Here is an 11,520-nt window from a genome sequence, read left to right as displayed (position 1 = left end):
GATCTCACAGGGCGGGTCATTTCTCTGCAATGCCATACGCCCTTCACAGTGACTATGCCGAATTAGAAGGTCCTGTACCATAGTGGCCAGCTCGTTTACTCTTTTGGTTATGAACCTGGTTTGGGTTTTCCCGATTTTTTTTCCTTCATCAAGGCAAAAGGCCAGGATCTCATCCGTAATTTCGGAAGCGCGGCCACCCATTTGAGTCAGGAGGAGTACGGTTTTAGTTACAGATATAGTTTTAGATACGTCAGTGCTATGCCTATTTTTAACAATTTCTATTCCAGCAGGTGGGGTAATTGAGGCCGGAACTTTGGAGCGGACAGTGACGTCACCACCGACACTTCCCCGGGTCGAGCAACACCGACTGCCTTCTTCCTCCGTGTCAGTGTCGGAGCCGTCATGCCACCCACCCGTGGTAGTTTCCACAGCTAATTTTTTACGGGTAACTTCCGCTTCCTCATCAGATCCCTCATCTTCTCTCGTCATTGATCGCTTTTTTGAAGGGTCCCCACGAGGAATGACCTTAGCATATCCAGGGTGCCCCAACTCGTCATCAATATCCATGCGAGTGAGGCTTTCCTTTATGTTTTCATTTTCATTTTCAGCGCCTATGGGTTCTTCAGGTTTCCGAGTCTCAGGATCCCGGTTTTCCCGGGTTCCGGCCTTGACAGACTGATTCTCAGCAGACATTTCAGATTTCGGCCGCCTACTCTGCTCGGTTTTAGACTTCGGGCCAGGGCGCTGATGCTTTATTATTCCGCGGCCCCTGCCCTTCTTCCCATCACCAGGCATATCTTCGCCAGCAAGTGACTGTTCTTCAGGTAGGCCAGACTCACGCTCAGTTGCCCGCGAGGATACTTCTCTCCGCTGCATCCCCGATTTGCAGGGGGCACAACCTCAGGATGGCAGTCCGACGGTTGGCGCCGGGCCATCAGGAGACCGCGCCGCGAGACGTGGCCGGCCAAGGCCAGCCAGCGCGGGCGGAGCGGGCAGGGGACCAGGCCACCAGTCGCGGTCGAAGTTCGTAAGCAGTACGATCGCACGACAAGGACAAACCGGCACAGCACAACAAACACAACACTATCCCACTTAACAGCTCAGGTACTCGTATCCCAACACGCAGCCGAGGACACGTCCGTACTCCGCAAAGGTCGGGACCAGACTCCCGACTGCAGGTACAGGGGAATTCGGTGGTGCTCCAGGCCCTCCATCACCGCATCCCAGGGGAGGGTGCTGAACGCGTTGGCGATGCCCAGGGACACCGCCAACGCCACCCCCCCCCCCCCTGGGCGGTCCCGAATCCGAGAGGGACCGGACGCGAGCGATCGCGTCCACCGTCGACCGTCCCTCCCGCGACAGGTGCTCGACGAGGCGGCGAGCCACCACCCGCTCGAAGAGCTTCCCCACATCATCGAGCAGACAAATCGGGCGGTAAGCGGAAGGCTCATCCGCCGGCCTGCCCGGCTTCCCTATAAGGGCCAAGCGCCGCCTTCCATGAACTGGGGAACCTCCCCGCCTCCAGGCACTCCGTAAAGAGCGCCCGGAGTCGGGGACCAAGCTCTTTCGAGGCCAAGGCCCAGGCCATCCCTGGAATGCCGTCCGGCCCCGAGGCGGTGTTACGCCTCGAGAGTTTCCGGACTGCCCGGGCGAGCTCGTCCTCCCCGACCCCCACACCGGCGTGCCGGACCGCTCCGGCCGCCGGCGCCGGGGCGGACCGCGCGTCACCCTCCCCCGGGGGGAAGAGGATCGCGACGATCCGCCCCACCGCCGAGGGGTCCAGGGTCTCGGCGACCGGGGGCGCCCATGGCCTGAGCTTCCCCAGGACAATCTTGTACGGGCGCCCTCAAGGGTCGCCGTCGAGCCCGCCCGGTAATTCCTGCCAGGCCGGGGCCTTAGCTCGAGCGATGGCGACACTGAGGGCCCTGGACGCCTCCAAGTACGCCACCCTCAGGGCCGCCATCTCCTACGGATCCCACCGCCGGCGCGAGCGGATGTACCGGCGGCGTGCGCCATGGCAAGAGGCCCTAAGGCGCGCGATCACCTCGTTCCACCAATACGCCACCAGCTTGGGAGGGGGCGCGCGCGCCTGGGGCATGGCGCAGTCGCATATCCGCTCCATGTCCTCCCCGAGCGCCCGAGCCCCCGCCTCAACGTCGCCGACGGGGGGGGGAACCCGACGGCCGCCCCGCCACTCGGTGGCAGCAGCGGCCGCAGCCAACATGGCTCGGTCCAGCGCCCTCAGCGACCACCGCGGTGCCACGGGACCAACGGGGCGCGGGAGGGGCCGGCCTTCGCGGCCAGGGATGGCAGGGGGGAGATCCTCATCAGTATATACCGATGATCCGATACGGTTTCCATCTCCTCTGCCATCCTCCACCCCGAGATACGGAGCTCGGCACTCGGGGAAGCCCACGTGAGATCCACGATCGACTCCCCCTGCGGCCGCACGCACGTACTCCTCGGCCCCCTCTCAATCAACAGGAGGCCGAGCCCCGCTGCCCAATCGAGGACGGCATGTCCCCTCACGGTGGCCTTGGGGGACCCCCACGCCGTAGCGTGGGCGTAGAAGTCCCCCAGGCCCATCAGCGAACGCGGTGGGTTCAGGGAGGTTATGCATCTCCCCACCGCATCCAGCTGCTCCTCCAGCTCGGCCAGGGTGCAGCTCGGACGGGCATACACTCCGACCAGGGCCACGCCGTCCCAGTCGGCGGCCACGAACCCCTCCCCCCGCGTCAGAGGCACGTGGAGCGGGGCTCGGGGCCGCACGCCCCTCTCGATAGCAATGGAGCCACACTCGCCCCCCACCCAGTCAGGGCTGGGGAGGGGACCGAGTGCGGCTCCGCCGCGATGGCTACGTCGGCACCGACCTCCCGGAGGGCGTGGACCAGAAGTTCCTGCGACCCGCGGGAGTGGGCCCCGTTCGCCTGCACCACACGACGCGCCGCGGGAGGGCCTACATCTCCATAGCCCCTCCCGCGGCTCCGGCTTCCGCCAGGTATCCCACGGTGGCTGTGGTCGCCTCAGCCGCAGCCTCCCTCTCCGCGGTGGTGGTGCTGTTCTCCTCGGGGCCGGGGGGCGCCCCCCTCGGTCCCATCCGCGCCCTGCGTACAGGCGGGGAGCATCCCTTGGCCCCCAGTCGGTGACCGTCCGGCCTCCCTTGGTGTCTGCAGACCGGGCACCTGGGCTTCTCCGCAGGGCACGCACTCGCCAGGTGCCTTGCCTTCCCGCAAGGCGTAACATAACACGCTCCGGTCTTAGGGACCCGGGCACGTCGCCCGCACATGACCCTTCTCCAGGCATCTGAAGCACTGGAGAGGTCTCGCCTCCAGTGCCTCCACCCGGACGGCCGTCCATCCGACCAGGAGCCTTCCCGCGGTCGTCAGCCGTCTGGCCGCCGAGGCCGTTAGCCGGACCCATGCCGTCCCCAGTCCGGATGGGGACGGCCTTATGGCCCCGACCCTTACATCCCCCGGCTCGCAGCCCCCCCGAACGGGCGATAGTCCCAGCGACCTCCGCCTGTGCTACCGATCTCTCGAGGTCCCGGACCCTGACCTCGCGTTGCCCGGCCGACTATCTTGGTCGGCCGGGCGACGCGAACCTCGCTTTCCCCGAAGAGCGCCCGATGGCGCTGCTCGAGGTCCCCGGCCTTCCTATGGCTCTCCGGCCCCGGGACCTCCAGGACCAGAGCCCCGGTCACCGCCCTGCGGGGACGGAGTCCCCCCTGGATCCCCAGCTCGTTCAGGGAGAGACCCCCGTCCTCTTTTTATCCATTGCCTCCACCAATGTGGTGGAGGCCCCCGGCAGGACGGTAATCGTCACCGGCGTATCCTTGGGAAGCCGCGGAATACGGGGCCTTGGCTTGGGCCTCGCGCCGGACCCCGCCACCCGCGCCTCCGCCACCTCCCGTGGGTTTGGAGGGCGGTATCCCATCGCCCTCCTTGCCCTTTCTAGCTTTTCGGCCCACCACCAGCGACCATGGGACTACACCCGATCCCCCGGCCGGTCGGAGAACCTCCCCGCCGTCCCGCGCCCCGAATGCGCCCGGCACCTGGCCGCCCCTATCTTCTTCCTGGAGGGGGGGTCGAGTCCCGCCCTTCTTCTGGGCGGGAGGGGGAGCCGCCGCCACCGGCTGACCGGCCCCTCCCCCCTTTTCTTCTTCCCTTTCTTCTTCTTCCGGCCCCCGGGCCGGCCTCCAGTAGCCCCGCCGGGAGCCCGCGAGGGCTCCGGGGGACCAGTCGTCGGGGGGCCCGCGGGAGGAGCGTCCCCGCGCCGAACCTCCGCGAGGAGCTCCCACGTAAGGGCTGCTAGGGCCTCTTTCATGAGGGCCCAAACCTCCGTAAGGAGCTCCGAGCCCCGCCCGTCCGTCCCCTCTTCCCTAGCCAGCGGCGCCGGCACGGAGGGGGGGCCGTCTCCGCCCCGCCCCTCCAGCGGATGCATCTGTCGCCGCCAGCTTTCCGCCCGTGGCGGCTTTGAGCTGCTCTAGCTCCGCCGCCATGCCCTGGGCTCGGGCCTCCGCCTCCTTGATGTGGACGCGGAGCTGCTGATTCTCCCGAGCTAGCAGCACCGCGCCCGTGCCAGCAACCGTCCTGGAGTGAAGCTCCGACCCGGCTACTCTAGCCCTCTGGGCGGCCTCGCGTAGCCCCTTAATAAAAGAGCCCTGAAGATGGCCGGAGTTTCTTATGACACCACCAATCACGTCCGCTGCCTCGTAAATGATAACCCCGAAATCGGACGATGGCCTCTCCCGGAATTTCTCAGCGATCTCCTCATCTGTCGGCAGCGTTTTACTCGACCTGGAGGGCTTGTGGGCCCCCTAGGGGTTCTGCCTCCACTTCTCGATCTCCGTGGTCCCTTCGTTCTCCCCATCCCCCGGGGGCTCTCGGGGGGGGGGGGACGGCCCCTCTCGGAACTCCGCAGTCGGCTCGGCCTCTCCCGGGAGTGACTTGTCGGGAGTGGGGGGCGCGTTTGCCTCCGTCAGGCTCCAGCTGGCGGCATCGTCCTCCGTCCCTCCCTCCACCCCTTTCTTCTCCCCGCCGTATCCTAGGATGTTATCCGCCTCCGAGGCACGGTTTCTCGGCCCGCCGGCGCTCTTAGAGCTGGCCCCGCTTGAAACACGGGAGGGCCTTTTCCTTTTCCCGACCCAGGAGCCCGAGCCTCCTGAGTCACTGGAGGAGCTACACTCGGCCCTCTCGGTGCTTGAAGCACTCGGGGGTCTCTCCGGTTTTTGGGCCGTCCTGGCTCCCTTAACTCGGGCCCGTGTCCTCGGGAGGGACACCTCCCCTTCCATCAAGGTCCCTGACGGACCCGCAACGCTTTCCGTTGGCCCGACGGTAGCTCCATCCTCCATTCGGTTGACGGGCCGATATATTCTAATCGGCCGTTCCTCCGGATCTTCCCGCTGCCTAGGTTTGCTGCCCGCTACCGTTGCTGCCGCGGCTGCCGCTTTGGTTGCAGCGTCCACGCTCAGAGCCCTCCTCTCCTCCTCCTCCTTCTTACATTTAGGTTTTGGCTTTACTTTTTGTTTCATGACATCCCACGAGTAAGTCAGTGCTGGGTGTCGACCCTGGCCAGAGCCGCCTTGACCAGGGCAAGCATTGTTACGACTCGGGGTTCGGCAGGTACCCCGGGGATTGATCGCTTACAACTGAGCTCCCCCTCAGCCATCCTTCGGCGCGCATCATACCTTGGGATTGGGGTAATTTTTTATAGAGGTTGTCTTCCTCGTGGCCCGGGCGGTTAAGCCAAAGTCCCCGGCCAATCCGTGTCCGCGAGACATGTCCTCGGCAACACGAAGGGGTTACGGTGCGACAGTGACGACCCCGCATATAGCGAGGCCGCCGCCGGTATCGTTGTCCCGTCGGAAATGCCCTCCGCCACGATCCTGATCCCTATCCCTAGCTAACTATCCCTAGCTAGGATCCGGAAGGCAGGGGGAACTACGGGATCGATTACGCAACCGCGGCCCTCCCTGCGCCATGCCCGTTTCCGGGCCCATCCCGGGAGGGACAGAAGGTCCCCCCAAAAGAAAAACCCCTCTAACTTTGCCGGTGTGGCGGGACAACACCGCCCCACCGGCACCCCCCGGGGTCGCGTGCAATGGGGTCCTGAGCCCCTACTCAAGACCCCCGCGACCCATGCGGCCCGAACGCGGGATCCCCCCCAACGGGGGCGCGCGTCCGCGCCGCCGCTCCCGGGGATCGGCGTGCGATGGAACTATCATGCTCTGCCGACTCCAACGGCGCGGGCTGCCAGCGGAGGCAGAGAACGTCTTCCCCGGCCCCACACCCCCGCCACGACAGGAGAAATTCGGCGGGAGAACAGAGCCGCCCCGAGGGAGGCGGAAGACTCGCCACCCCGGAACGACGACCGACCCCCGCCCCACATCGACGGAGCGGAACCGGCCACCCACCAGTCACGCCCCGCGGCTCCCCACCGCAACACTAGTGCACGCGGAAGGAGGCCCGGGTTTAGAGGACCGGGATCGAGGAGGGAGAAGGGAGAAGGGAGAAGGGAGAAGGGAGAAGGGAGAAGGGAGAAGGGAGAAGGGAGAAGAGAGACGAGAGAAGAGAAGAAAAGAGGAGAGAGAAGAGAGAAGAGAAAGTGAAGAGAGTAAGAGAAGAAAAGAGGAGGTTGTGTGGGCGCTCACGTTTAGTCTGGCTACTCCCCCAATGTCTGCTCCGGCATGGTAGCACCTGCCGGAGGGCCTCGGCCCTCCGCCGGTATAGCCGCTGGGATCATTGTAGCACGCAAGCCCCCTCACCACGCCAAGGTAGTGAGCACGAGGGGGGACCTGACCATTTTTTTCTTTTACAAGGAGAAAATCCCTGACGGACACCCCCGCCCCCGAAGGAGGGGCGTGGGTAGTGTGGGGCTTGCACCCACTAAAAACTCCTCGGTGGCCACCCTCGGCGCATTAGGGGAGGGCTGCGGGATCGGTTGCGCAACCGCGGCCCCCCCGCGCCCCGCCCGGAATCCGGGGTCGTCTCGGGGAGGACATTGCGTCCCCCCGGCATCAGTTGTTCTTCGCCGACGGAGCGGGGCCACACCGTCTCGCCGGCACCACTCGGGATCGCGTGCAGTGGGGACCCGAGCCCTCACTCGAGACCCCTGCGATCCCCGCGACCGAGCCACCGCTCTCGGGGTCGACGTGCAGTTGGGACTCTCGTCCCCTGCCGACCCAGGCGGCGAGGGCTCCAAACGGGCCTAGATACTCAATTCCCCAGCGCCTCACCCACGACGCCTCGAGAGCTCACTCCAAAAAATGAGCGAACGGGGTATCCGAAAGGTGGCGGAAGACCCGCCACCCCCGGACGACGCCACCGCCCCGCCCTCCCCTGGCGGGCGGGATCGGCCATCTCCCGATCCTTCTCTTTCAGTGGCGCCTCTTTCAGTGGCGTACAGGCCTCTGAGAAGTCATGGGCTGACGAGAGGATACGCAGCCTCTACATGGGGATCGTGCGGTCCATGCTATTGTATGGTTCGCCGGTGTGGGCGGGCGACCTGAGGGTCAGCCGGCTCAGCAAGAAGGTGCTGCGCCGGCTACAGCGCAGGCTGGCCATCCGGGTCGTCCGCAGGTACCGCACGCTCTCCCACGAGGCGGCGTCTGCCCTGGCGGGTATCCTGCCCTTTGGTCTCCAGGCGGAGGCGGACGCGACAGTTTATCAGTGCGTCCGCGAACTCCGCCGGGAGGGGCGGGCCCGTTAGGGCTGGCGGTCGAGGCGGCAATTAAGCTCCAGGCCCGACGTCTTGCCCGAGCCAAGTGGCGGGACCGGTTAGCCGGTTCTGCCGGGTACAGGGCGGTCGGGGCGGTGCTGGCCAGCTGGGATAGCTGGCTGGACCGTGGCCATGGTAGGCACACCTACCGACTGACGCAGGTGCTCACCGGACACGGGTGTTTCGGGGAGTACCTGTGTCGCATAGGTCGGGAAGCGACGGCGCGCTGCCATCACTGCGACGCGGAGCGGGACACGGCGCAACACACCCTCGAGGTGTGTCCCACCTGGGAGGGGGAGCGTCGTGTCCTGCTCCAAATAATCGGTGGGGACCTCTCGTTGCCGGCCGTCGTCGGCGCGATGGCCCGCGACGAGAGGTCGTAGGAGGCGGTGGCCTCCTTCTGCGAGCAAGTGATGCTGCAGAAGGAGGCCGCGGAGCGGGATCGGGAGATGGCCGATCCCGCCCGCCAGGGGAGGGCGGGGCGGCGGCGTCGTCCGGGGGTGGCGAGTCTTCCGCCACCTTTCAGATAGGCGCCCCGCCCCGCTCGCTCATTTTTTTAAAATGAGCTCTCGAGGCGTCGGGGGTGAGAGGCCGGGGGATCGAGTACCTGGCCCCGCTTGCAGCCCTCGCCGCCTGGGTCGGCAGGGGACGAGAGTCCCCACTGCACGTCGACCCCGAAAGCGGCGGCTCGGTCAAGACCCCCCACTTGGGGGTTCCCGTGGCCGGCCGCGGGGATCGCAGGGGTCTCGAGTGAGGGCTTGGGGCCCCATTGCACACGATCTCGAGAGGTGCCGGCGGGGCGGCGTGGCCTCGCCCCGTCGGCAAGATTAGATTTGTTTTCTGAGGGGACTTTCCGTCCCCCCCGGGATGGGCCCGTAAACGAGTATGGTGCAGGAGGGCAGCGGTTGCGCAACCGATCCCGTAGCCCCCGCCCCGCCTTTGCGCTGATGGCGGCCACCGAGGAGTTTTTAGTGCGTGCGAGCCCCACACTATCTCCGTCCCACCCCGCGGGCGGGGGTGTCCGTCAAGGATTTTCTCCTCGTAAAAAAAAAAAAAAGGTCATGTCACCCCCTCGTGGTGCATCACCTTGTCGTGGTAAGGGAGCTTGCGTGGGTCAATGATCCCTGAGGCTGTGTCGGCGGGGGCTTCGGCCCCTGGCAGATCCTACCTTGCCGGAGTGGCTCAAGGTGAGGGTCCAGACTGAGAGGGCACCAAACCCGTGCCAAGCTGTCGTATCGTGGCGGAAGGCGTTGCACACGGGATAACGATACCGCTGGCGTTCCAGCGTTTGGCGCAGGCGTCACCGTCACACCGTAATCCCCTCGTGTTGTCGTGGACATGTCTCGCGGACACGGAGGGGCCGGGTGCCTTGGCTTAACCGCCCGGGCCACGAGGAAGAAAACCTCTATAAAAAGTTACCCCAATCTCAATGTATGATGCGCGCCGAAGAATGCATGGTTGAGGGGGGGGGGCTCAGTCATAAGCGATCAACCCCCGGAGCACCTGCCGAACCCCGGGGTGTAATCAGGCTTCCACGGTGCAATGGGGGCTCTGGCCGTGGTGACGCACATTTCCCGCTGTGCTCGTGGGAATCAAATGGATAAAATTAACCCAAAAACTGACGGTGGGCCTTCGGGCGAGAGAGAGGAGGCGATAGGCTCGGACTACGGGGGCTGGAGCTCCGACCCCAGCACTCCTCTGCCCAGCCCGAGAGGGAGCGGAACTCGCAGTCCGGTCGTGCGAGTGGCCAGGCTCGAAGATGAGGCGATGTAGAGAGGGTCCAACGCTTCGCTCGCCCCGTCGGAGGGCGGGGCGTCGCAGTCCTCCTTTGACGACGGGAAGGATACCGACGCCTCCTTTCTGGCGGCGCTCCTGGAGGGCCGGCAGCGCCGCAAGCGGGGCCGACCCCCCACTACGGGGGAATACGTCGGCCACGCTGAGGCCAAGAGCCGTGTCCTGGAGGTGCGTCTCCAGGAATGGGAATTGGACCAGGAGGAGGCTTTCTTCTACCGGACGCGGCCGCCGAAGCCGCCTTCTTGGTCGAGCGAGCCCCTTCCGTTCACGGAGGAGCTGGCGGAGAGGGCGCGTCACCAGCCTTACGCGGCCCTCGGGGCGGAGACCCTCGAGGAGTCGACGGCGGTGGAGCGTGTTGCCGGCGCTTCCTCCGGCCTCAAGGCCTCCTTGCAGAGGTGCCTGCTGTAAGCGTCCGAGAAGGTGAGCGCCAACACCGCCGAGTTGGTGTTGCGAACCACCGCGGACGGCGAGGTGAAGCGCCTGGAGAGGGATAACACCCGGATGAGAAGCCGGGTGAAGGACCTCGAGAAGGAGATGGCCCGGTTCCGGGAGGAGGTCGAGACCCTCCGGAAAGCCGCTATGCCTGTTCCATCAGGGGCACCGCGCGCGAGCAGGAGCGGCGGGACGGGCGGCCGATCCACCGACGAGGTCTCCGAGGAACTGCTTGTGCAGAGAGTCGGGGACCTCGTGGACCCGCAGATCTGCGAGTGGGGGCTCTTCCCCCCCCCCTGTAAAGGGGCAGGAGGCGGCTCCCGCGGAAATGGAGACCGCGACGCCCACCGAGGCGCGGAAGGAGATGGGGACGGTGCCGGCGCCGGGGACGCTAAGGGCGCCTAAGGCTCCGAAGGAGCCGCGGAAGCCAAGGGCGCCTAAAGCGGCAAGGGTAACCAAGGTCAGGGCCAACAGTGCCCCGAAGGCCAGTGGAGCGCCGGCGGGGTGGCTCCTCTCTTCGACGGCGTCGAAGACGCCTGCTGCGTCCGCTCCGGGAGATGCCCGGGGCCCGCGGTAGGAGACGTGGGCAACGGTGGTGGACCGCAAGGCGAAGCAGGGTGGGGCGAAGGCCCCAGCTCCCGCCCCGCGACCGCCAGTTCAGGCGCCTCGAGCGGGCAAGAAAGCCGCTCCGCGCCCGCCGCGCCCTCTCCGAACGGCGGCGGTCACCCTGACTGGTCCCGACGGCGGGGAGCTTTACGTACGGGTAGGTGATGTCGGCCACCCAGGAGAAAATCCGGCTGACCGACATCGGCTTAGAGGAGGTGAAGCTGAAAAGGGCCGTAACCGGGGGCCTTATCCTGGGGATCCCCGGCCCCGAGGGAGCCAAAAAGGCACAGACCCTGGAGGGCCACCTCAGGGAGGTTTTCGGGGGGACGGAGGTGCGGGTTGCCAGAGCCACCAATAGGGCGGAGATCCGCCTTCGGGGTTTGGAGGACTCCGTCCCCTCGAAGGAGGTCGCGGCGGCGGGAGAATGTCCGTTGGGGGAGGTGAAAATCCGCGAAGTCCAGTCCGCCCCTAACGGACTGGGCACCATCTGGGTGCAGTGCCCCGTGGCGGCTGCGCGCAAGCTTGCTGTCGCCGGGAGGGTTCGGGTAGGGTGGACCTCAGCGAAAGTGGAGGTCCTGGCCGCTCGCCCTCTCCAGTGTTTTCGCTGTCTCGAAAAGGGGCACGTGAGGCAGCGGTGCATTGGTGTGGATCGCTCCGGGCTCTGCTATCTATGCGGAGACCCGGGACACAAACCGAGTCGGTGCGCGGCCCCGCCCAAGTGTTCGATATGTTCGGACGCAGAGCGGCCGGCGCGCTTAGGCTGGGGAGCGCACAGTGCGCTCCCCCCCCCCCCCCGGAAGGGCTTGATGGAAGGAACGGCTCCCCCGGCGACCGGTCCGACAATGGTGGCTGCTCCGGTGACCTCGGGGGGCGGGGGAACAGCGGTGGCGATGGAAGTCGCCGCCGTCTAACGGTCCCCGCGCACCGGACGGATCTGGCCCATTCGAGCACAGGAGCGGCGCGGAGCAGCCC

At 66.1% G+C, this 11,520-nt stretch overlaps 1 protein-coding gene across 1 annotated transcript; it reads left to right on the top strand.

Annotated features, from left to right (window-relative positions):
• Positions 1 to 7,449: 7,449 nt before the first annotated feature.
• LOC105697777 lies at positions 7,450 to 9,918 on the top strand. The gene is made up of 3 exons (XM_012421421.1): positions 7,450 to 7,667; positions 7,799 to 7,991; positions 9,691 to 9,918. Exons 1-3 carry the CDS (start codon positions 7,450 to 7,452, stop codon positions 9,916 to 9,918), a joined length of 639 nt encoding a protein of 212 aa, XP_012276844.1.
• The last annotated feature ends 1,602 nt before the right edge of the window (positions 9,919 to 11,520 follow it).

The sequence above is a fragment of the Orussus abietinus genome, unplaced genomic scaffold, assembly GCF_000612105.2.
Source record: "Orussus abietinus isolate OABI.00-Male unplaced genomic scaffold, Oabi_2.0 scaffold340, whole genome shotgun sequence".
Lineage (NCBI taxonomy): Eukaryota > Metazoa > Arthropoda > Insecta > Hymenoptera > Orussidae > Orussus > Orussus abietinus.
Note: the sequence above shows the minus strand (reverse complement) of the source record. Positions and strands in the feature narration are given on the sequence as shown.